General features: G+C 43.2%; 1 protein-coding gene across 3 annotated transcripts; it reads right to left on the reverse strand.

The window, feature by feature from the left end:
* Nucleotides 1-7,389: 7,389 nt before the first annotated feature.
* Nucleotides 7,390-23,449, reverse strand: POPDC3 (popeye domain cAMP effector 3). 3 transcript variants are annotated; one of them, XM_075087368.1, is made up of 5 exons: nt 23,342-23,416; nt 22,689-22,833; nt 14,174-14,917; nt 12,209-12,317; nt 7,390-11,314 (listed from the first exon to the last, which is right to left on the reverse strand). In XM_075087368.1, exons 3-5 carry the CDS (start codon nt 14,662-14,664, stop codon nt 10,994-10,996), a joined length of 921 nt encoding a protein of 306 aa, XP_074943469.1. In that variant the 5' UTR covers nt 14,665-14,917; nt 22,689-22,833; nt 23,342-23,416; the 3' UTR covers nt 7,390-10,993. The 3 variants fall into 3 exon arrangements, with proteins under 3 accessions (XP_074943469.1, XP_074943470.1, XP_074943468.1); XM_075087369.1 differs by lacking the exon at nt 22,689-22,833 and having other exon boundaries at nt 23,342-23,449; XM_075087367.1 differs by lacking the exon at nt 23,342-23,416 and having other exon boundaries at nt 22,689-23,071.
* Nucleotides 23,450-24,108: the final 659 nt, after the last annotated feature.

Consider the following 24,108-nt stretch of genomic DNA (forward strand, 5'->3'; position numbering starts at 1 on the left):
ATATTCAGCTATGCTTGCTGGAGCAAAGCCAAGTAGCTTCCAAAGCAGCACAAAGCAGCCTGTCAGGAGGGTTCCTCTTCAAATCTAGACAGACATGTAAGCATTTTCTAGCTTGTTACTGCATGTTATGCATTGGAGAAACACATTTTGCCATACTAGCTGTGTCTTTTATGGAGTCTGCACTTGTCTCATTACCCTCCAGGTCTTCTCTGTTTTTGTGGGGAGCCTTGGTGATAAACAGTATCTGCTTAGTGCAGAAAATCCTAGTTAGGAAAGCTTGGCAATGAACTGATAATAGTTGCAGCCATGGGAAGGTGTAAAACTTCGTCCTGGTTGCAGCTGATCTCTTGGGATCTTGATATTTCAGTACATTCGTGATTAAATGTCATTTCCCCAGCGCAGTGGAGCGGTAAGAACCAAGGCTGCGCGGGTAATGTAGATGGTGCCATCTAGTACAGCTGTCAGCAGAAAGACAGACATGAGGGCGGATCTGAGAGCTGCCTGTCTCCTGGCCCTCCAGGAGGATTGTAAGCAGGTGAAGAGTGCAGGCACGGCTCTGACGGGCTCTAGTCTTGTGCTGTGGAGTGCATCCACACGTAGAAGAAAAACCTTCCTTTCTCTAATGGAATGACTAGCATCAATTTTATATAGATAATAGCACATAGTCCTGTGCAGATATTAATTGCCGTAATTTTACATAGCCTTTAGTTACATACATAATATTAGATAATATAGATAACATTATCTATAGTTATTATAGCTAACATAAACATTCTTTAAGTAGAATGTATTAAGTACAGTTTATTCTCTTAAACCAAGGTCTTATGTACTGTAGGAGAATGGGCTGGTTTAATTAAATCAGTTTAATATCCTGCTGTTAAACCACTGTAAAGGCTTAAAGAGTTGGGTTAACCCTCTATCTGTGTCAATAAAGCACAAGTTCATTGAAGTCTGCTAATATAAATTAATCTGACAGAGGCAAGAAATAAAAACTGTGTCTACACTGATGAGGAGTTGGCTTCAAATAGCCAGATCAATTTTGAGAGATTTGTGTTGAATTGGTGCATTTTGTTAGCAGAGACAGGTCTAATGATATTACAGCTGTCCATTGATGCAAGCTTTCTCTCTGCCGTGTTTCTCTCTCTTGCTATTAAAGTCTTGATAGTGTAAGTACTTTCTCCAATTATTTATTCTCCACAGTAGAAAATGCCACATGGATGCTGCAAATTGCTCAATCTAGTTCCTTATCTCCAGCAACCTGCTTTGTGATCTTTGACAGTTTACCCTAACCTCTTGATGCCTGGCTGTCCTTCTGTATTACAGGGGAAATAAGGCCTGCTGACGATGTGGGGAGATGCCACTCAGCGGAGGTCAGGCAGGAGTTCAGAAGTACAGCTGAGACCAGAGCCTCCCTCTCCTGCTTCTCAGTCCAGCCTAGCCAGGCATTGAAAGCCTTTATTAAGCAGATGATAAAGTAACTTTTTGCAAAATTGCAAGCGCTCTGCCTCTTCCAAATGAGAGCCCAATTCCGCAGCCTTTTTTAGGCAAAGTTTTCACTAAAGAGAACAAATGCTTTGTTTTCGGGATCCCAGATGTGCCAGGCTGACAGGGCTATTTTCAGACAATGGTGAGATCTATGAAATGTTTCCATTTATAGTTTCAGGAAGCGTACTCAGCATCTACAGGCTAAAAGATGTCTACTCAAAACTAATCTTTTAAACTCCCTCTGTAGACAATTCAGGGGGGCTCTTTTAGAAAGTAATTAATCCTGTGAGTGTTTGACAACTGTCTGGAGTGGGATGAAATATGCTGGCAGAGTTCAAAAGTGCCACATTTCACTGAGACAAATCCCATCCCAGATGCTGAAGTTATGTGCCGTATAACTGAAAAATGACACATCTTTTCAGCAGGAAAAAATATTTATTTGGGTTTTACCTGAAAGCATCCTTGAGAATGATGTTTTATTAGAAAGAAATTTGTATGGAAGAGATTGTGAATGACAAACACTCTCTCAGCTCTTTAATATTCTGGTGGTTTCTTTAAGAGGAGTGTGTGCATTCTGGTGCATTTTTACCTCAGACCCTCTGACAGCCACTTTCTGATATATCGCAATACAGTCTGTCAATTCTTCCCATGCTGCTTCTGCAGGGAGGGTGTCTCCTGTTTATACAAGAAGGGCTATCTATTTGTGAACCTCTTTTGAATCAGAGATGCAAAACATAATATCCTGGGGCTTTCAAGTGTCTGACTGATACAGAGTAATTGGTTGTTGCAACCCTAGAGCCAGGAGCCAACTTTCTTCTAAAATGATCTGTCAAAATATCCAAGCTTTAACAGATGTACTGGTTGTGACAGGTGTTTATGCCAAGGGTACACAATCCTGAGGTTTAAGGGCAAAGTAAACTTGTTTGCTATCAAAGTTATCTAAACTGTGCACAGGGAACAGTTTATTCTATCACACTTAGCAAATATCCCTGTTACCAAATTATGCGTGAGCAGTCTCCTGCTGACAATTTAATTCGTATGTTCATTATTTGAAATTGCTCAGTGAGCGATTTCTATCACTCTCTGCAAGCCTGCAAGCTGCTCACAAATGCGTTTCCTGAGACTGCTGCTGGCAGGGCCTGCTCTGCTTGCTCTTGCTCTACCTAAATCACATGATTCTCCCAAAAAAGGGAGAGCTGCCATAAAAACGATTGGATTTCCTAAGGGCATGGTCACGGTGCACCTGTCACTGCCCTGCCTGGGCAGCTTGCTAATGGCAGCAGGGAATAACAGGGAGCCCGTCTCCAGCGGGTCTGCTTGTTTCTGGAAATAGAAGAGTACTGGAGGTGGGTTTTGACCACATTGCTTGTCCAGGATTCAAGTCGCTATCAACATGTTGCTCTTGGTTAGCTTGAGGCAGCTCCTACTTCACATGCCATTGGAAGGCAAATAATAAAGCAGTGCTTTTGCATTGCATCTGTCTGCTTGCTAGGTGACAGCCCATTTCTTAGGGGTCCCCACTACAGCGGATTTGGCAGTGCTGGTTGAACTGGCTGTGATTTCTCTGCTCTCTTTTTGGACAACTTCCATCCACAAAGAAAGTTTAGAATGATCATGCAAAGATGTCTGTGCTAATCCTGAAGTAAATCCATCTCAACTGCAGCTCACAATGTTTTCTCTGCAGAGATCTTTGTGAATTTGTGCGAGCCTATGTGACTGTACAAACGAAAGGAATTGCAAATATTGCCAGGGTATAAATTCATGTGTGCTTTTGGGTGTTGGTACAAGGGTAATTGATGTTTTGTTGCAATATTAGTCCTTTTTAGCTGTGCGTTTTGATATTCACCAGTGGCTGTTTTTGAGAAGCAAAGGCTAGGCTTGAATCTCCAGGACTTTGCATATTAGCATCATTAAAAGCTACAATTTTCTAGGAATTCTTTAAATTATTGATAGGATTTAGATTTTTATTTCAAGATGAAAAAAGGAACTAAATAACAAGTGTTTAACACATCCAGAAGGACAGACAGAACTGGAAAAAAAAAAAAAGATCAAAAAATCTAACTTAAAAACTTGAAGGAGGACAAGGAAGAAGTGGGAGGAGGCAGAAGATGAGTCTACAGGATTATTTAAACAAATGACAGAGAAAGCATGTAGGATTTGAGAGTGAAAATACTCTACACACTGAGGGGGAAGAAAAGGTAAATAGATTAACTCAGAAGAACTGTGAATGGCCATGAGGTATCTTTTTTGAAGTTAATTTTTTCTTTGCAAAAAGACAGAGGGAAGAGAGCAAGAATGGGGAGAAAATGGATAATCCCATGAAGGAACATGCTAGGGAAGAAAGTAAGCCAAAAATAGATGCTAGGAACAAAAGTTCAAGAGCAAAAGGCAATCCAGGAATGCACAAGTTTGGTGCAAACGCACAGAAACGGGCTGATGTAGCCCAATTATCAAGCAGGAGCATTTTATGCGCTTGATCAGATTAGCAGTCCTAAATAAGAATCTTTGAAATACTCCTTGTTTTGAGCATAACCCTCAAGGAGATAATAAGCACCCAATTTCTGGATTAGCTGCCACCTCTACCATCTCACAAGAGTCTGCATCAAACAATTGCTAAGGAGCCTCTGGTCTGTATTTACTGTCCACCCCACCTATGCTGCTTTGTACATCCAGATGCTGGACTTCAGCTGTGCATATTGTAAATGACTATCAAAATGTGTGCAGAGTTATATTATACCACAACTGCCTCTTGCTACTGTTTGAGTGATCCGTGAGAGTAAAGACAAACATGGAATTTAAAAAAAAAAAAATTCCTCCAATTTCAACGAATAAATAAGACCAGTCTGCTGATGAATATTTATTACGCTTCTTTGTTTGGTAAAGAAAAAAAGCAACAAACAAAACCCCATAATGTAGCATTAAAAACAGGGATACAGACTGCAGTAAACGTACAGATAATATAAATATATATATGATTATTGCTTTTGCATGTAGTGTTAGCTTAAGTACATATACCACTGTATAAAGCAGTTTTAGAACTAAAATGGCAGTGACTATGGTACAGAGAAAAGTACTAATAATTTGTAAAACCAAAACCAGTATAAAAACGTTTTATGTTCCATATCTGATTTCAGAATATCTGTTTTTATCATATTTTTTCCTACTAATAATTGCTCCTCGACTCTTTAAAATATGAACATATTTACTGAAAGGACACAATTTTGGAAAAGCCATAAGTGAACAAGAAAATGGAGACCCAGTAAAAACCAGAGCGTGATGCCATATGACTGATTTTTAAGAAGTACTCCCATTCACCTCACTAGGGAGAGCTGCTTAAAAAGGTCATCTGAGAGGACCCAACCTTTGTGTAAATGAAAACAGGACAGTTTTGCTTCATATTCAAAATAAGTATACAAAATATATTATCTAAGCTAAATCCCTTAGTAAAATAGAATATCTGCTACAACTGGATTCACTAAAAATTTTAAGGTTTTTGAAATGAATGAGTTAAATGAACAAAGCACAGTAAGGATTTCCAGCTAGTTTATGGTAGGTGCTGATACTCATCCTTGTGTATCCTAGCAGATGTGAACTGGCTTGCCTCACTCCTGTTATGGGATAAGTTATTTTGTGTTTACCTCAGGGTAAGAGAAGGCATATGGGAAGATACAGGGTCATACCTAACGTGTTTTACACCATCCTATAGCTTACCTGCCAGTATCCCACCTTTGTTGCCATGCCCTACAGTTGGCCCTTGGAAGTCCAAACCCAGCACCCCTCTATGCTTCTTAGGAGTCACGAAAACCTACACAAGGGAAATGCAAAACAGACGTGTGCCTCACCTCCACTGAGCCCTGGCTCTGGCAGGGCACCAGCTACTGGGAGTTGTCTGGCCAGACTCTCTGCCTGGGGACAAGGACCACTCACCTCCTTTCACACATCTGAGATGCTTTAATGCTGACGTATGACATGTGGTTGCTACAGAAGGTGATGGTGCTGCCCACTTCTATACGATGACACAGTTAGAGCATTTATCACTGAAAAGGGATTTTTGGCTTCAGTGTCTTTCTCAGCCTAAAGTACATTACTCCTGGAAAATTATTACCTCCCCCAGGCTTTAGACAAGTTTGGGTGGAGAGTTACTAGTGGATACAATGAAAACTATGAGATTCACTGCTAAAATAGTTATTTATCACTATTTTATTACAGTTGGTTTTTATACGACTTTAGTGTCCAAGTTACTAATCATCTATTTTGTATCATCATTTGTCTTCAAACCCTCACCAAGGTAGGGAAATAGTCCTGTCCCCACAATATACCACAGATCCCTTAAATTAGGAGCTGTGGTGGAACTGATGACTGAATAAAATTGCCTGGGGATCCCCAGCAGAAGAAAAACTGCTACAAAATCCTTCTGCTCCCACAAGCTTTTGGGAATGTCCCATCTTTTTCCCGGTCCATTACAATGTTTAAAAACATTTCTGGCTTGCACAGTGATGATTTGGGTCCAAACCCTCTGCTGGCAGAACCACCTGCAAAGCTATGCTCTAGAAGGGCTTTGCCAGCCGTGGTTTGGGAGGCGACCCTGAATCCTGGGGCTCACACATGACGTGCTTGCACTGCGTTTCTCCTACATGCTCCTACTGACGAAGGTCCACCTACACGGTTTGATTCATCAGGATGAGGTGGCTTGATTTACATGCTAAATTCAATTAACACTTTTGATTCACACAGAAGTAGAATTAGAGTAAGCAGAAACTGCAGACACACAAAAATCTACTAGAAAGTTAATGTCAATTAGACAAACAGAAAAAACAATGGGTGCTTTCCCTTGGGAGCCCTGAACCTATTGTATTTTTATGCATATTAATGCAATTAAAGTAAGTCTTTTCGAGAGGGATTAACAAATCAGCTTAAGGTATTTATTTTGTTGTACTGTGAAAAAAATACCTGTTATACAGTAGCACTTTGGGGCAGAAGAATATGCATTCAATTATTATGGAAATAGAAAAATGTTTAATCTGTTAATGTCTGAATTCAGCAAATAGCTATTAATGTTTTCCTCTTCTAGTTAAATAGCTTTCTTCCATCTAAATAGCTATGGATTTTTTCATTTTTAACACACCGTTTGCAAGACCTGTTTATATGAGCAGTACAACAATGCATATTAATTTTTCATGTATATTGAGCCCAAATATGTCATATTTATAATTTACAATAATTGAAAACTGTAGAGCACTTTTTTGCTGGAAATGTAGCACCAACATAACATTTAATTACTGCAAGCATATACTTTTCTGCAGTGTGGCAAAACTATACAATTTCATCCAAGCATGTGTTCAGCTTTCCCAGCTTTGTCCTAGTGGAGGTCATATATCTATATGTATAGTTTGCCATCATTCATCATTCTTTCCATTACTGAGTTGTCTTTGATCACTATCACACTTGCTGGTTTGTTGCAGGGCAATTAATTCTTGAAAATTTGGCACTGGGATGGCCCTCCTCAGTCACCAAGCCCAGCCTCTATTACCATAGGCAACCCCATAAAATAATCTTTTTCATCAAGCACTTACAATTTGCCTTGTGTAGCATTATTAGTTATAGTAGTACATTGGGATACGTTCCCTCTGGTTATTCTGTAGTTTTGAGTAGAGTTGCATGATGGATTAAAAACATCATTTAGAACCTGTTACCTGTGGTTACACTACTACCAGTTAAGAAAATACTACCTAATGAGAGTTGCAGGGTCAGTCCCATGGCCCTAAATATGCAAGACTCACTTTGAAGCTCTCACAAAACATTGCTGCATCCAATAAATTAGCTTGCCACAAGCCCAATTTAAAATAAACCTCTCCTGGATAAAACCTGTAAGAAGATGAGCGCTCGCCTTTTTTTTTTCTTCTTGGACTGTCCTAGGCCATATGCATTTTTAGCTTGTGCAGTAAATTTGAACCCTTCTGCAGGCTGTAAGGGCAATTCCAGCATGATGTTCACAATTATAAAAACTCTGGAAGATCAACTGATGCTGATGAATGAGCAGCTCGTCACGTGCACCAGATTCTGCCACTCTTACCTGTAACTATACAAATGTAGACATAACCCCGCAGAGATTATGGAACTGTTAAAAATGTAAAATATGAGTAAAGGGGAATCACTGCAGATCAAGAAAAGGATTCATTGATAGCGTCCTCAATTCACAAAGCAGCATGGACTCAAGTATCCATTTACTTAAACTGATTATGAAGGAGCCTGACCACCTCACCAATAACTATTCCTGAGTAGTAGCACAGGCGTAAATTGGATGATGTTCACGTCAGAGCTTCATCTAGCTCCAGATGTTTACTAACCTATAAATAATCACAGAATCATAGAATCTGGGTTGGAAGGGACCTTTAAAGGTCATCCAGTCCAAACCTCTTGCAGTGAGCAGGGACATCTTCAACTAGATCAGGTTGCTCAGAGCCCCATCCAGCCTGACCGTGAATGTTTCTAGGGATGGGGCATCTACCACCTGTCTGGGAAACCTCTGCCAGTGTTTCACCACCCTCATAGCAAAAAATTTCTTCCTTATATCTAGTCTAAATCTACCCTCCTTTAGTTTAAAACCATCACCCCTTGTCCTATTGCAACAGGCCCTGTGAAAAAGTCTGTCCCCATCTTTCCTATAGTCCCCCTTTAAGTACTGAAAGGCCGCAACAATGTCTCCCCACAGCCTTCTCTTCTCCAGGCTGAGCAACCCCAACTCTCTAATGACTGGGTGTGTATGGTATCACAGAAGCTTGTATTATTTCACTGACATCAGTGAAATAATAATAGGTAGATTATACAACTCTCCCAAAACATTGGTTTATGAGTCACATACTGTATTTTACAGTACATTTTAGAAGTGCTGTCAAGATTAAAAAAAATGGGTGGAGAGGGCTTGCTGTCTCGCTTCCAGTCCCTTTATGTGTACTTGTATCATTGCAGATATACATGCCCTGAATTCTACAGCTGAAATGTTTTGCTAGTCATGACTTAAACAGATGCTGGAAAACTGGAAACAATTTTTAAAAAGTGACTCAAAGCCCAAAAAGCACAGTAGCAAAAGCTAAACAAGATTAGCTAAGAGTATGTTCAGATATTGACTCAGACACGTCCTAGTAGAGGTTTCTGATAGTAACTGATTGCAGCAGAGAAAAGCATCACAGAGGATTGTGGTTGGAAACGAGGCTGAAACCAAAGCACGCGGCAGTCACAAGGAAGAAAAAATGACCAAAGTATGCAATGAAGTACCCATCACTCCAGAGCAGGTATCTTTCTAAGCATTATGCTATAGTTTAAATAGAATATATAAGCTTGATACAGAAGCTGGGTGGGCAAGACTCCTTGGTCTTATTTTGAAGGTGAAGATGATCGTGCTAGTTTATTAAATGCCAACCCTATTTAAGTTAAGGCAATGATGGGAGATGGGGGGCTATTTTTAAACCACCTGTTAAAAACCAGCATAAGGTTATCAGAGCAGCTCGGCCAGGCGAACCGGAGCAGGGATCATGAGGCGCAGCCTAAGTGACAACATCCATGAGAGATGACACACTTTCTCCCCACCTCAGGTGCCAGGCACTGCTGACAAATAAGACATAATACTAATCACACCACTGGCGTTACATGAGAATACATGTGCTGCGTCATACCAAGGGGTCAGGTAGCCTGCTATTTTGTCCCTTAACCGTGAAAAGTATAGGAAGAGGGCACACACAGCTGTATGTCCTTACTACACGCTGCCAGCCTCTGGCACTTTGTGCCTTAGTTATTTTCTGGGTCAGTCTTCAATAGCTGTCAATGAACTCTCTGTTTGCGTTTTTTTCAATGCTCTTTTGACAAGACAAAGCAGCTTTGTGACTCAGGGACTTCACACATTAAGTAATACATACAGAATACATCACGTGGAGGGTTATTAGGAGGATTTGGGGATTATCACATTGCATGCTATGGTATTTATGTTTGGCAGATTTTACCCTCTGAGAAAGGGACATAAAGCTAAAAGCAAAACTCATACGTTGCCTGCTCTACACTGAAGGTCCTTTAAAGAGATAGTGTTTCATATCACCTCTAATAGCTTTCTTATACATGCTGCATGATTATCTTGCAAGCATGAGTTTGTATCATTATTTTAAGTCCTCCAGCAACAACTCCCAGGATCTAAACTCCTATGTGTCCCTGCACACACACAAACACACAATGGTTGTCCTACCAAACAGTCCAGCAATTTTAAAATATTAAAAATGTGATCTACCTCCCGATATATCAAGCAGCAATACAGTCTCATAAAATAGTAATGCTTCTTATTTTTTTGATTACTGGCAGGCAGCAGGCATAGCAACAGGAAGGTGAGTTAGCAAAGACATTCAGACACTTCTCCCCAAAGGCACAGTGACCTCAAGGGTCGAAACCAGCTTTCTCCTACCAAAGAGTGAGCTGGCGCTCCCTTATGCCATTAAAACACCACAGAGTTAGGGAGAGAATACTTTTTAGAACGAGAATTTCATAGGCACAGAAAAGTGACTCTGGAAGCTAAACAAGAATGTTTCGGTTAAAAATTGTATTTATTGCTGTGGCTGTTTCTTAGTTTCTTCCTGACAAACCTGGCTAAAAAGAATATTGTAAAACAAACTCCAATGGTTTGGCAGTTGATTAACAGTATTTATTGTATACGTCACGAATGGCACCGATACTGTGGAAGCCTAGATCCTATAGCATCACATTCTATTGGAAACACTACACAATTACTTCCCTAGGCTATATTTGCAGCAGTAGAACTGCTTTACTTTTCTAATGCCAGCAATTACATTTATGTTTGTTTTCACATAATATCTCTTTAGGACAGTCAGAGTGAAACCAAATGCTCATGGGACAGAATTTGTTGTTTTATTTTGATTATTTTTTAGGAATCTTGCTGTGCATTTCAAAATCTTTCATTTCTTTAAAAAACAAAACCAATCCAATCAGTCTCTTGGTCTTTTTTCTGCAATATTCTTCATGTTAATTGAGACAATGTTCACCTGACATAAATATGAATGTTACCAGCAAGTCACCATATTTTGAAGACAACTTACTTGCTTTCATTGACTATACTGACTATACTTCATTATGGCAAATAATTTTCAGAAAGTATAATTACAAATACTGTGGGTTTGGTGTTTTTTTTTTAAAAAAATAACACATAGGCTACCACAATTACAATAAAACTTCAGCCTGTTTTGATTTGTTTTCCTCCAAAAGTAAGGAGATGAACACCAACAAAAGAATCAACAGAAACTAAACACATTGCACAATCAAAATGCAGAAGCCAACCTGCTGGCTCTAGAGAGGGGAAGAATTCAAGCTAATCCAATGAAAGTAAATGGCACTTGTCAATCAAATTTGGCTTGACTGGGTCTCATTCTGCTTCATCTTTCTGCTCTTCTGCTTCAACACTTTGCCTTTCCCTTCATTGCTTTGGGGAATGGCTGCAGCAGAGTTTACCTTCCTAGGACTGTGTGCTGAAAGAGCTGCAGTTTGTAACCCCCATGGGCTTGCGCCGGGGGGACCCTCTCTGTAGGTGGTGGGAGGGCTGCACCGGAGGGGTCTCTGGCAGTGAAACGTGGTAGAAGTTCGGTAACCGAATGTCATACCTAAAGCCCTTCCCCACGTGCACTCTGTCATTCAAGGCATACAGTTTTTCGGCAATGTCACTCCCAATTAAAATTGAGAACAGGCGGGAGATGAAACGGTGTTTAGCAAAGAGCAGATACAGCTTCTTTCTCCTCCAGGCCACATACCGACAATCTGTCTCTGCTGTAAGTGTCACCTAGAGAAGAGAAAATTAAAATTAGCTAGGTGATAAGGCTAGGTGATATTACCGCTGCTGCCCTTGCTCAGAAAGCACCCCCTCTCTCAGCAGGCATGCAGGCTGTGTCTATAACGTATACTTCATGTCTCTGCCCCTACTGCAGTTAACACCATTTAATCCAACCAAAGAGCTCTGCAAGATCTACTGCATGCAAAAGACAAGTGAGAAGGGTGAGTGGGAATGGACCGAATGACTGAGTCTTGTCCGCCTCAGTGACAGTATGCCTATGTCCTCACTGAGCGGCGCACCCTGGGCTCGGCCCTGCACTCCCTGCTTCACTGCTGGCAGCCCCAGCTGGAATGGCAGGTCTAAAGAAAGCTCTCAACAACTGCCATTTGCCCTTGTGACATGAGACAGCAGATCCCACACAGGCAGGAGCAAGCGTGTCAGTCAAGTGACAGCAGTGGGAGGGCTCACGGATCTCAGGGGGCAGCCCCGATGGACACTGTCCCCCATGCCAAGCTGTACCACAGGCACGCCTCTCCCCAGCCTGTGCTCTCTGGTTCACCTCCCGTAGGGAAGCCTCTTCGGCACCAACTTCCACCCACCTCCTGCAAACCTGGTTTCTCAGGGCTGGATTTTAGCACAGCCAAAGAATGCAGAGTCTACCTTCTGGATCGGCTTTAAGAAAAACTGCGTTTGTTATAACAACAAGATGCAAACAGAAAGAAGATACAAACAGCATAACCAGTCCAGCGGGTAAAGAAGACTTCCCTCCCCAGATTAATGGAATGCCCCTTGTTTGTCTAATTTCACGAACAAAACCCACAACTAAATGAACTTATTTCTAAACCCATTAGTACTTGAACAATTTTCTGTAGTATTAAAAAAACCCCAACCCTCCACTTTTACCTGGAAAATTCCCTCTTCTGTGGGCCTCAGTGAATCCCATTCAGGAGAATCCAGAAATTGAAGAGGAAAAATATAATGTAGAAACTCCCCATCAACTGTCACTCTGATCCTACCAAGATAAGATGTGTTAATTTGTTAGTACTACCTGTAGAGCAGCAACGACTGCAACAAGAATGTGTTATTTCTACTATGTGAGGAGTTTAAATATACCTTTGAGAGCATGAAAAAGCAATCACTGGCCAACAGTATCCTAATTATATTTTTGAACACAACTTGATCAGGCCAGCTGAAAGAGAATACAAGACAATAATGCAACTGAAATGCAAATCTTTCCAGGCCTTATTCAAGTCATGCTATTCTCTCTGGGGCAGGTCTGTACAGCGACGTGCAAGCTTTGTCATGAAAAGGCCAGCATGCACCGGAGAGGTGAAAGACCAATGCACATAACACTGTTTGCCTCCTTCACTTGAAAGCCATGGGATATACTTCTAGGTTTGGCAAATACACATTTTAGAGGGAACAAAGTGGCAAAAGTAGGGAGTGGGAAGCAGGAGTTCCCCACGGCATGTGTTAGATAGGGCACGCTCAATGCTTAACAGGAATTACATGGCCACAGGACTGTCTCTGGAGCCAGGAGAACAGCATAGAGGTATGGGACCTCTGTGTGAATGCTGTGGCCTTCTGCAGATGCCAAAGAAAAATTTTCATTCTATTTTTTAAATCATATTTAAGTTTGAAGGCACACAAGCACCAAATGTATGCTTAAACCTTACGAACTAAAAGAAAAAACCCAAGCTGTACGAGTTCCCTTTTTACATCTGCTCTGCACAGAGATCAATGCTTCTTTCAAAATCAAGAGCAGCAGCCCCATACTGCACGAAGGAGAGTAGCAGGAACTCCCTGCATGATTACTAACTGGCTGGGTGTGTAGCAGGATGGACACCTCTCCTTCAGCATGACTGTGACCAAAAGCAACCTCCACATGGTACTTTCTAGACAGCTTCCAAGAATGCTCTGAACCAGGGTGTCACTAAGGACAAACACCTAAAATCCATACTGTTCTTTGCAAGTAGTCCTAAATCAGCTGAGTTTCAAGCTGCCTACAAATTCCTTCTGTCCATGCAGCAGGCTGTCAAAATGCACCTACAAAGTGTCCCATCAAAGAGACACCATGGCCATCATCTCTGGGTATCCCATCTACTCTTGTGGTGGTCCAGTACTGTATACTGCTTTTTGAACACTACGAAAGATAGTATTTCCCTCCAGGAAAGCATCAGCAAGGTTGCCAGAATGGTCCCCAGTAATCAGAGAGCACGAGCGGGTCGATTTATTGCCTCAGGCTCTAAGAGCCACAGTATACAGCAACTGTAGACTCTGTTCTGCAAATCTTGATAGCGCTCAAGTATGTCCCCTTCTAATGGAAGGGCATTTTTAGGCCTTCCGCTCTCCCTTACGCCCTCTCTTCTCCTACCCCCCAGAAAGCAACCAAATACAGTTTGTATCAAGATCTCTATTTAAAGAGTTTATTTCAGTATATTCAGTTTCATAACTACCTTTTTAGTTCTGCTTCAGGTGATACTAACAAAGAAAAATAAGAAAGATGCTGTGTTCATCAGCTCGGCAGTAGCTAGACAGCAACCATAGCCTGAAGACTGAAGCACACTTTTGTTCCCTTTATCTGCCTAACCTGTTAAGTGCTATGATACAGTGGTCTGGAAAAGAAGGACTTAAAATCCTGTTCTTTATGCTGTTACAGATTTTGTGCTTAGTGTTTTGATGCTACCGCTGCCCTAGACAAGTGTATTTAGTCTATTAATATTTATATTACTTGCATTAATATTTAATCTATTGTACTGGAAAATGAACAAACAATACACAAATCAGGCTTTTTTTTTTTTTTGCTTTCGTTTTCAAGGAGGAAAAAATAAAGATATTTGCAGTAAGTCTGAACACCCCGATACAAACCTGCCTGACACAAGCAAGGACAGTTTATCAATAGGTGTTTTGCCCTGCATGGCATAACAGTGTTCCTTCTCTAGGGTAACCACTTCTGCATCACAGCACAAGACGATCTTCCTGTAGACAGTCAAGGAAATTCCCAGAGGCTGGAAGAGAGCGCTGTAAAGTTCCTGGAATTCTCTGTCAAAGGAAACACTCCGAACTTGGTAGGTAACGTAAATGAACTGGACGAAGCATATGGCGAACAGTATAAAATTCCAGGAGAATATATCAGCAGCACAGACATCCAGCCAAGCCCAAACAGAAGAGCAGAGAAAGCCCAATCCAAGCAAACTGAAGACATAGAGAAGCCCAAAGAATCCACTTCCACCCATAAAGCCAACAACAAAGAGAATACTGGCTAGGTGGTAGATAGATCCCTCTGCCTCTTGCTTCCAAGTGGTACAGGTAGGATGTGCATATATCAAACTTTCCCAAAAACTTGCATTTTCTCCCATGGCTGGAATAATTTTTCAATTTGGTGAATCTTGGAAATTTTTATTTATTCAATATAGCTAGTGGGGTCCTTCGCTTTTCCATTCTTGCAAACTCTGCTCGATGATCACATAACGTCAGGGTCTTTTTTGGTAGTAAAGTTGCACTTAGGATTTCCAACAACTAGGAGGCTAAAGTTCTCAGAAGGCAATGCTGTTTCTCATCAGTTCATGTGTTGTCTTGACTTTGGCCATGTCATCTGTAGTTTCATCTGATCTGGACAAGTGAAGAAAAGACAAATTACTTATAGAATAATTTTCATCAATTAAACTCTATCAAAGCTTTTATCCTCTAAAACCACAGACTGCATTACAATCATCCATTTCCTCTTGTAGCCCTGTGATTCCAGGATCAAACCTTAATATGCATTCAGATACAGAAGTATGATCTTCAGTTAAGAACCCTGTAGCAACTGTTGAATCGCTGCTGAATCCATGTAAACCTGTACTTTGCATCCACAGCATCCCGTGACAAGTCCTTCCACAGCCTATCCGCTGAGAAAGCAGCTGCCTTTGTTGATCCTGAACCTGCTGCCTGTGAGTCTCATTTAATGCCCTACCTAGCTCTTGAATAAGAGGAGACAGTGGTCTCTTGTTCCTTGTTCACCATCTCCATCTCACACTGGATTTCTGTCAAACCACTCTCACTTCCCTCCTTTGCTTTTATGTTATCATTAATGAGTTGAGCAAGGCTGGTCTCTGTCCCCAGAGACAACATTCTATGTCCCCAACCACCACAATTAGGAAAACCCAAGTATCACAAGGGATGGTCTTTTCTACTCCAGAGTATTCGTCTTCTCCATACAAGAATGAGGTAGCTTGTAACTGTAAGTTTTTCTGTTTGTCTCTTTACCCAAATACTCTTCTCTGGTACAGGATTCCCCTCTGGGTTCAGGATTTAGCCCTTGGGAAATGGGAGATGAGAACTGCATCAGCTATGAAGAAGTTACCTAAGCACGGTAAGAGCATGAGGAATTTTAGGTGGTACTTCTGTGATCAAGGGGTAAAATTTCTGAACCAAAAGAACTGGAACATGTAGTTCCCAGATCTCGTGTTCTGAATCCAGTCAGCATTTCCACTGCACTGTCAAAAATCAGTGGCAGAAGTGTTTTGTTTTGGTTTTTGGTTTCGTTTTTTTTTTTTCAAAGAATCATTGATAAGAGTGAGTTTTGGTTATTAATACTTCTAATACAAACATTTTGCTCTGAACAGTTCTCATGTTAATTTTTACAAAAAATTCAGTGTTTTGAATGGATCCATAACTGAGAAGTTACCTGGGAAGCTGTATGAATGCCGTAAACAAAACCACCATGGATCTGTACTGCAATCTACTTGACATTACCAATGTCATTTTGTCATGTAAAGTCACACATTGCAGTAATTTGACATGATGTTGCAAAAATTTAACAAAATTTATGTTCAATTTCCAATGCATTCACAGTCTGCCCACGCTACAGCTCATAGTATTGCTGTAAAACATCTATTCCTGGCAAGATGGGTCAAAATAATTTGGAAAGAACAGGACACAGATAGACATCCTATACAAAACCAAAGCCCTGAAAAAAATGTCCTGTATTTGTAACTTTTTATTTTTTTAAAATGGGACCTGTCTTCCAAAACCACTGCATGCAAAATTCCCACTTATTTCAGTAGTTCTGCTCAATGAGAACTTTTACTGTGCATCACTCGGGCTGGAGAGGGCTTCCCTCCTCCATCCAGGCAAGAGGAAGAGCAAAGGAAGGATGCCAGCGCTAGCACAGAATACAGCCTCACCAACATGACACTCTCCTGAGCTACGTAAGGTGTGCAGGCAAAAACAATCCCTCTGGAAATAGTGATGAAGCCTGCTACTAAATGGACCTGGTTTCTCAGGGCTACGGTGAAGAGCCGGCATGCTTGCTGCCAGTGAGCTGCAGGCAAGCAGAGAGGTTTCACCTCTTTTTCGTCAAGAAATTATTCTAAGATTTGGGAGCTAAAAATTGTTGTTAGTTTTTTAAATGAAGTATTAAATAGAGCAGAGACTATGTATGGGCCTAGGTATAGTAAATTTCTAATTTTGATTGGTATTTAGTGCTAGATAAGGCCTTTCACATTTTTCTTTATAGTTCCTACAAGTCCAAAATTTAAACTCTTGAGAGCTTCAGAACAGCCACTGTAATTAAGCCATTCATCTACTACGAGCAGGGGTGGGGGGACAAAAATCCCCCCCAAACCAAAAAACCAAACAGCAGTGGCACCAACCGTGAGCCATGCTCCACTGAGGAGCTGCCTACAAAGTACCCACAGCAGCACGGCATTATCAAGTTTGTAAACACTCAGAGGGGAGTCCATCCTTTCACTGAGATGCTTTGGTGTTCCTAGCGACCAGGACAGGGAACATGCCAACTCACGTGGCCTTGTTTGACATCCTGCTTCAGCTGTCCTTTCTCTGGTGAACAGCTATTGCTACAGGTTCATTTGATGGTGGTGATCAGACAAGCTTCAGCAGAAACTGCATTTAAAGCAGGTATCTTTGATTATAAGCCTGAAGAACTATATCTTCCCCAAGTAAATATTGAATACTTTCTACTCTGTCCCCTGCTTATGGAGAAGGAGCACCATGCACAAGCACAGTCTCTGCTATGTGACTACCATATCCAGAATAACACAACATTGACATCTGTAGGCTGCTGGAGGCAGAGGTGCATGGAAGAGGTCTCCTCCCAGCCCAGGATGGAGACATCCCCTGCCAACACAGGCTGAATTACTGAGATGCTTTGAGTATTTTGCCTCACCAAACATCTCACCCTCACCTGCAAAAGCAGATCAAGTGCTGGGAAAAAACAGCCCAGACTAGATGTGAGCAATATATAGCAGCATGGGCTTCTTTAAAACAAACTGCAGCATTACTGAAAGGACTAAGCTGTTATCAGAAAGTGTTAAAATCAGTGAGTTTGCTGGAGATTCAGAGCAGTAAATGGAGTATTTCACTTATGCTCTCCAAAATAAATGCCTGCCAGCAACTTAAAACTTCATATAAGCAGTCCATGCTTATCAGCAGACTGACCAAAACAGTCAAACTAGAATGAATTTATATTGTAATTTAAATGCACATAGTACAACCTCCCCCTCCCTAAATGGGCATTCTCCCCATACACTATAGTATTCCCACAAAGAATTACCAATTACGTACAATTTTTATTTGCCTGAGAACTGGGTACTTTACCCCATTTTTGTCACTGATGACTCAAATTCAGCTCTGAGAAGCTTTCAGTTAGCAGTGTTGAGTGAGCAGTTAGTTACTGTGTCTGGATCACAATAATTTCTGCAAAAAAATACATCCTACAAGCCCAGAGGCCACCAGCACTTCTCTGTTTGGTCTTTTTAATTAAGTCAAAAGTAAAGCTATTCAGAGTTCGAACACTCCATTCTTCAGTTGTCTTATCCCAAGTATTCAGCCAGAAAGCACTCAGCACTTTCCCACTGTACTGTTGACAGGCTACAGAACCATACGTGCTGATCAGGTAACCACCGTGGATCAATTATTTACTAAAGGTTTGGAAGCAAAAGGGAAGATTTTCCTTTACAGCATATATGCTTACATGTACAAAATAAGATTATGCTGGATTTAGCAGGATTTGTCTCACTGTTTTTAATCATCTACAGTGTAGATGTTTATACATAAGCTAGTGGCCACAGCCTGGCTCGGCAGTCAGCAAAGCTGCTCCAGCCACTCTGCTGGGAATCAAGCGGTCCCTCCAGCCAAGGGAGCCCTCCCGGACTTGATGCCTCCTGCTTCCAGAGGAACGAGCTCTGAGCACCCTGTCTAGGCTGGCAAGTTACAGCTGTTCTGGCCATGATTTAGGTGTATAAAAAGAAGCTGTTCCTTGATTTTAACAAGTACTTCCTCTGACATGCAATGTAAATGCATATGTCAATTAACGTACCCCTTCTTTCCATTGCCCCCACATCTCTGAAATCCTCTCTCTGGCCTCCTGCTGACACCTATCGCTCTCAATGGTTGTTTATGTAGCATGCTTTCCCCAGGCTACTTTCCTTCTGCAGTGGTTCACTTGGGGTTAGATATCCAAAGGGACTGAGACAACCAAACACTTAATTGCAATGCAGCGTCTAACTCTGTACACGGAGGAGCTACGCACCTACAGAGAGGTGTGGCTATGTGCCTATAGGCAAGTATGGGCAGATAAACAAGGTATTTTCAGTAATAAACTGTCCTTGAACCCACTCCAGGCTCAAAACATGCATGCAGCATTTAGGGCCGCCACTAACAACATAAGCTAGCTACCTTAAACTTCTTGAGCTATACCCTAGGAAAAGCAGTAATTATAATACTGGAAAACACATGGTTTCCCTGAGAAAACGCAGCCTGCACAATGTAGAGAAGGCTACAGTAGCTTCATCACAGTTCATAACATCTATTCAGAAAGATGGAAAGAGGATGAGGAAGAAAAGGACTACCCAATCCAAAAGACAAAGGTATCAAGATAATCAGTCACTATAAAACTAGATATATTCAGGTTACAAAGACAGAAAAACATACATAGCAAAGGTAATTAATGTGATGGCTTTAAAGATTTCCTTTGCTGGGGATTAAGGAAGTCAGGATGCTGTCTGGTACCTAAAATAAATCTGGGTATGCTATTATTAAAAAACTAATTGATTTACTACAACTCTATTTTTTATTTTATAGGAAGTCAGATTAGATGATCACAATGATGTCTTCTGGAATTCTGTCTTAACTTACTTAATATAAAAAAAGTTGTATGTACCTAGGAAGTTACATAGCTGGTCTCACCAATGAAATCTAGAAGCCTATCTCAGACACCAACTGAGCAGCTACTTTAGACCACAGAAAACACTGAAAATAGGTATATCTCTGAAATTATTCCTCATATAGACCTTTCAGAAGAAACCTCCATCTATGTGAAGCCAGCATCCCTTCCTGCCAATGTTCTTCAAAGAACAGGATATAATGCTTTAACATGAAACACTTTAATATGCAACCCCGGCAGCCAAGCGTCAGGATCCCGCTCCCTGGGTGACTCTCCCCATTGCAGAACGAAGAGCAACTGCAGCATGGTTCTCCCTCCCTCGGTCTCCTTTCTGCAAAACATCACAGCTTCAACAAGATGGGCAGCAAGTGACCCACCCACACAAGTCAAAATGAGTCACTCGGAGCACCCTCATGGGAGGCGGGAAGACAGATTTGCACTCCCCTGGGCCGAGGAAGGCATCCTGTGTCTCATCAATGTCTCATCGCTATGTCTCACTCCCTGGATGAGTGCTCCGAGTGCAGGCGGCTGCTTGGAAGGTAAAGCATCTCAGGCCTCAGGAAGAACGGTCAAACTGCACCCTTCCCAGTCCTCCCAGTACCTCCTGGGCTGCGCAGGCTGCGATTGCCAAACTGGGCCCCTGCTCGCTGAGCATCCATGTGAAGTGATACCTTCTTGGAGAGTGATCCTTCTGGGAATGCTCAGAGCTACAAAACAAGCAGCTGGGGCACATCCAGCCGTCAGTGGTGGTTCACCACCTTCAGGGCAGCTCTGAGAAATAACCACCAGCCAAGCAGGGCTTTTGGGGGCCAAAACCCTGCTCTGGTCAGGTGGAATTCAGGCTTCCATATTCAATGTTGTTCAACCAAGAACCCTCTTCACTCAGCTGCTGCCTAACCCTGGAGACACCCCAACGGCATCTCTACGTTGATGTCAATGGTCCGTGCGAACAACCCACCAACACACGAGGCTGGTGACTGGTCATCGTCCTCCTCGCCAGGCTGGGCCTGACTCCTGTCTCCCTGCTGCAGCAGATGCAGAACTGCGTCCTCCAAAGCAGAGCACTTTAATGGGAGCCTTTTCATGGGACTGTGAATTCATTGAGCTTGTTTGGCTGCAGCTGGGAAAGCCTGATTCTACTTACAATTTGCTCAAATACCTACTAATCTTTTTAAGAAGGGGAAAAAAGCTGGGTGGGGGGAGGCATCAAGAGAGAACGAAAACCCACAGCAATACAGAATAGTTTAAGGTTCATTAGATGCACTGCGTATAGTGAAGCTGCTATTATTTAGTCTTTAAATATTTAAAGACCGGCTTACTATACACAGCTTACAGTACTCAAACAATTCCTCATTTATCACTGTAAAATATACAATGCAATGCTCTGTGACTGCAAAGCCAATATTGAAGATGCTGTCTATTCTATCATCTAGACAGTATCTGATATGAAAAAAGATACAGGTTTTCTTCCAATTTGAATCAGAACTGATGAACCACAAGTACATGTGGTATTCCTGCCAAACTAAGAAGAATAATCCCCTCCCTCCTTTTCTTAAGGTCTTTTGCTCGTAGGAAACATGAATATGGAATGACAGTCAAGACTTTTTTTAAACTAACTATGGATTGCTAGTACTTTGGTAAATTTGAGCAAGGCTCTTGTATATTGAACAGCTTTGGCCAAATAATTCAGGGGATCTGCTTTATTGTGCTCTGTAATAAAAACTGCAAAGTGAAGCACAAGTTCAAGCTTTTCTACAGTTTTACTTTTAAATTAATAATAGAGAAAGCCGCTATAATGCATATTTCACAAGTGCTTTAAAACTGTATTAATGAACTACAGCTGAACTCTGCAGAATTCAGCTTAAATGAGTTTGTACGGTGTAGTAGTGCCTTTGGACAGGAATGTATTCCCATGAAACAAACCACCTGACATGAACTTCATTTCCCAAAAAAGAAAGAAACAGAGAGGCTTGGTTCATCGCACTACCCCTGCACGTACAACTGCGTTATGGAGAAGCAGTGTCATGAGCCCTGCGTTCAAGCAGACAAACAGCATGCTGAGCCATGAAACGTCACGTTCATGTACCCCATGAGCTCTAAACACAGTGAAAGGGTGTCCTAACACAGCGAGGATGCCCTAATGGAGCTGCTGAAATTATCCAGCGTTACTGGAGCGTTTGGGGTTAGAAGTACAGCTCTACCCTCTGTCCCAGTGGAACAAGTGTCATACGGCTTTACATACCAAGCAGAGCCAGGCAGAAGCACGCACATGGCACTGGTTTAGATCACTTTCTGTCCATGAGAGTCAGAATACTCTCAGTTTCATCATGTAACATCATAAAAAACGGAGGCTTTGTTCACTGTCAGAACACCTGACTTTTGTTCGGGCAATGGCGGCATGCCCAGTTACAGGTACTGTGTCATCGCCAGGAGACACCGATCAGAGTTCTTTTTCACAAGGTAGTGGAACACACTAAAATGGTAAAATAAAATCTCACCTCTGAAGAGCCTGCACACTTAATAAAAAAATTAACTGCAGCTCCAGCTAATAACCCTTTTCTTGTATCCTTACTAAACCTCCTGTTCTCAGCTTTCATCGTAAAAGGTTTTCCTGCCACAAACTTTGCCTTCACAATTACCTGTATCACATTTCCTTTCGTTTCGAGATCTGTTCTCCTCACTAGAGTGTACTTGCTATTTTGCAGGCAAGGCACTTCTTAAAAACTTGACATTTTAAGCTGCTTTATTATTTGGCACCACACAGAACTTTGTGGAAAGCCTGAACAGCAACAGTTCTGCAGATGTGGAAACCATTTCTTGTTTTGCTGCTGTCAGTGAACACATTTTTACTTGCATGTACGTATACAATCATATTCTCATTAGTCAACAAGAGTGGCAAGAAGCCCCGGTTCTGGAAGCCAGATTTCATCTATGTCATCTTTGTAACACTACCAGGTGGTCCGTGATTCAATAGTACAAGAAATCAGCTATATAAAATGTTTGCCCATAAAGTGACTGACAGCCTAAATGCACGCAAAGCTTTACAGAACTGCTAAAGAAAATGTGGTAAAATATTATAGTTTGGAAAAATATGTTTGCAAAAAACTATTATAGCTTGGGGAAAAGAAGCATCTTGTAACACTCATTGTATCTTTGGACAGAAACCACCAGCAAATGCAAAACTAGATCTTAATTTCAGGGTTCATCTGCTCTTACCATTTGTTGATGGGGAGAGAGAAGAATCAAGTAACGGCAGCCTACGAAGCAAAGCCCTAGTCGGCAGAAGAAATCCCCGGCTCCCGAGCTGGTTTTGCGAAAGTAGAGATACTCCCCGAGTCAGCTCTTGTGGAGCGGGCAGCAGCTGCACCCCAGGAGAAACCAGAAACCGCGCTCTCCTAAGACACAAACCCTAAGCCCCAGATAAATACGGAGGAGTCTCCCTTCAGACAGACCCCTCCGGAGGGGAGGCGCAGGGCAGCGAGCCCCGCTCCGCTACAAAGCGGACCCGGGAAAGCTCTCCAACTTCCCGCCGAGGCTCAACTCGGGCGCCCCGACCCGCCCGGCCTCACCCCCGCCACCCACGGAGCCGCCGAGCCCTCGGGGGGGCTGCCCTGCCCCGACGGCCGCTCCCCGCCGCCGCCGCCGGTGTCGGGGCGGGGCGGGGCGGGGCGGGGCGGGGCGGGCGGCGGCCCCGGCTCCCCCTCGCCCCCCCTTGACCCTCGGCCCCGGCTGAGCGGGGCGACGCTCCGCGTGCTGCCTGACTGCGCAGCGCCGGCGGGGGGCGGGCGGGGGGGGCCGGGGCTTCACCGGGCTTCGGCCCGCCCCGGCCCCGGTCCCCGCCCTCCCGGCCCGCGGCGCCCCTTACCTACCCCTGCCCGCACCCTCGGAAAAGTTTCCCGGACGGGACGGTAACGGGCTCAGGCTGCCGCTCCCGACCCCGCCGCGGCCACCCGGCCGCCGCTGTGACTAAAATAGGCAGAAGCCGGCGGGAGGCTGCGGGCGGCGCCAGCTCCGGGGCCGGCACCGAGCGGCCGCAGCGCGCAGGCGCCTCCCGCCGGCCCCGGGGGGCTGCGGGCGGCGGGGCCACCCCGGCCGGGCCGGGCCGAGCCCGGGGCCGCTCCCCGCAGGCGGCCCCGCCGCGGGGCTCCCCCGCCGCCCCGCGCTGCCGGCGGGCGCCGAAGGCGTCGAAGGGGCGGGCGGGGGAAGGCGGCGGCGGCGGCTGCGGGGACCCTCGGGGACGGCAGAGCCCCCGGCCCTGCCACACGCTAAACTTGGGCGACTTAAAACCCGTTGCGTCTGCAGCCGGGTTTAAACCCGGGCGCTTGGCCGGGACTTGGACGCAAAACCTGCGGCTTTGGAGGTGCGCAGAGGAAGACGGTGTCCTTTGGGTTAAATTGTCTGGAAGTATTGGTTTCAAATAAATAAAAACGGGATTTTCTGCCCTTTCACCTACTCACCCCAGTAGCATGCTTCTTCAGAGGGGAGATATGTGCCTTCAGGGTCGCCTTCATTGCATGGCTAGTGCATCTGTCCATACATGATCTTCGCTTACTTTGTTTCAGAACAAGTATGTGCCTCCCAAGAACAGAGTTAAAAGCGTTGCTACAGTGTCGATAGATAAGCCCTTCAGCGTACT

Source organism: Phalacrocorax aristotelis, chromosome 3, assembly GCF_949628215.1.
Source record: "Phalacrocorax aristotelis chromosome 3, bGulAri2.1, whole genome shotgun sequence".
NCBI classification, from domain to species: domain Eukaryota; kingdom Metazoa; phylum Chordata; class Aves; order Suliformes; family Phalacrocoracidae; genus Phalacrocorax; species Phalacrocorax aristotelis.

Coding starts and splice junctions, on each gene's coding strand:
- POPDC3 (XM_075087369.1), bottom strand. CDS start 14,664: ATGGGAGAAAATGCAAGTTTTTGGGAAAGTTTGATATATGCACATCCT. Junction 12,318..14,173: donor TCCTTGCTTGTGTCAGGCAG/GTTTGTATCGGG, acceptor TTATCTTGGTAG/GATCAGAGTGACAGTTGATG. Junction 11,315..12,208: donor CAGAAGAGGGAATTTTCCAG/GTAAAAGTGGAG, acceptor TCTCTTCTCTAG/GTGACACTTACAGCAGAGAC.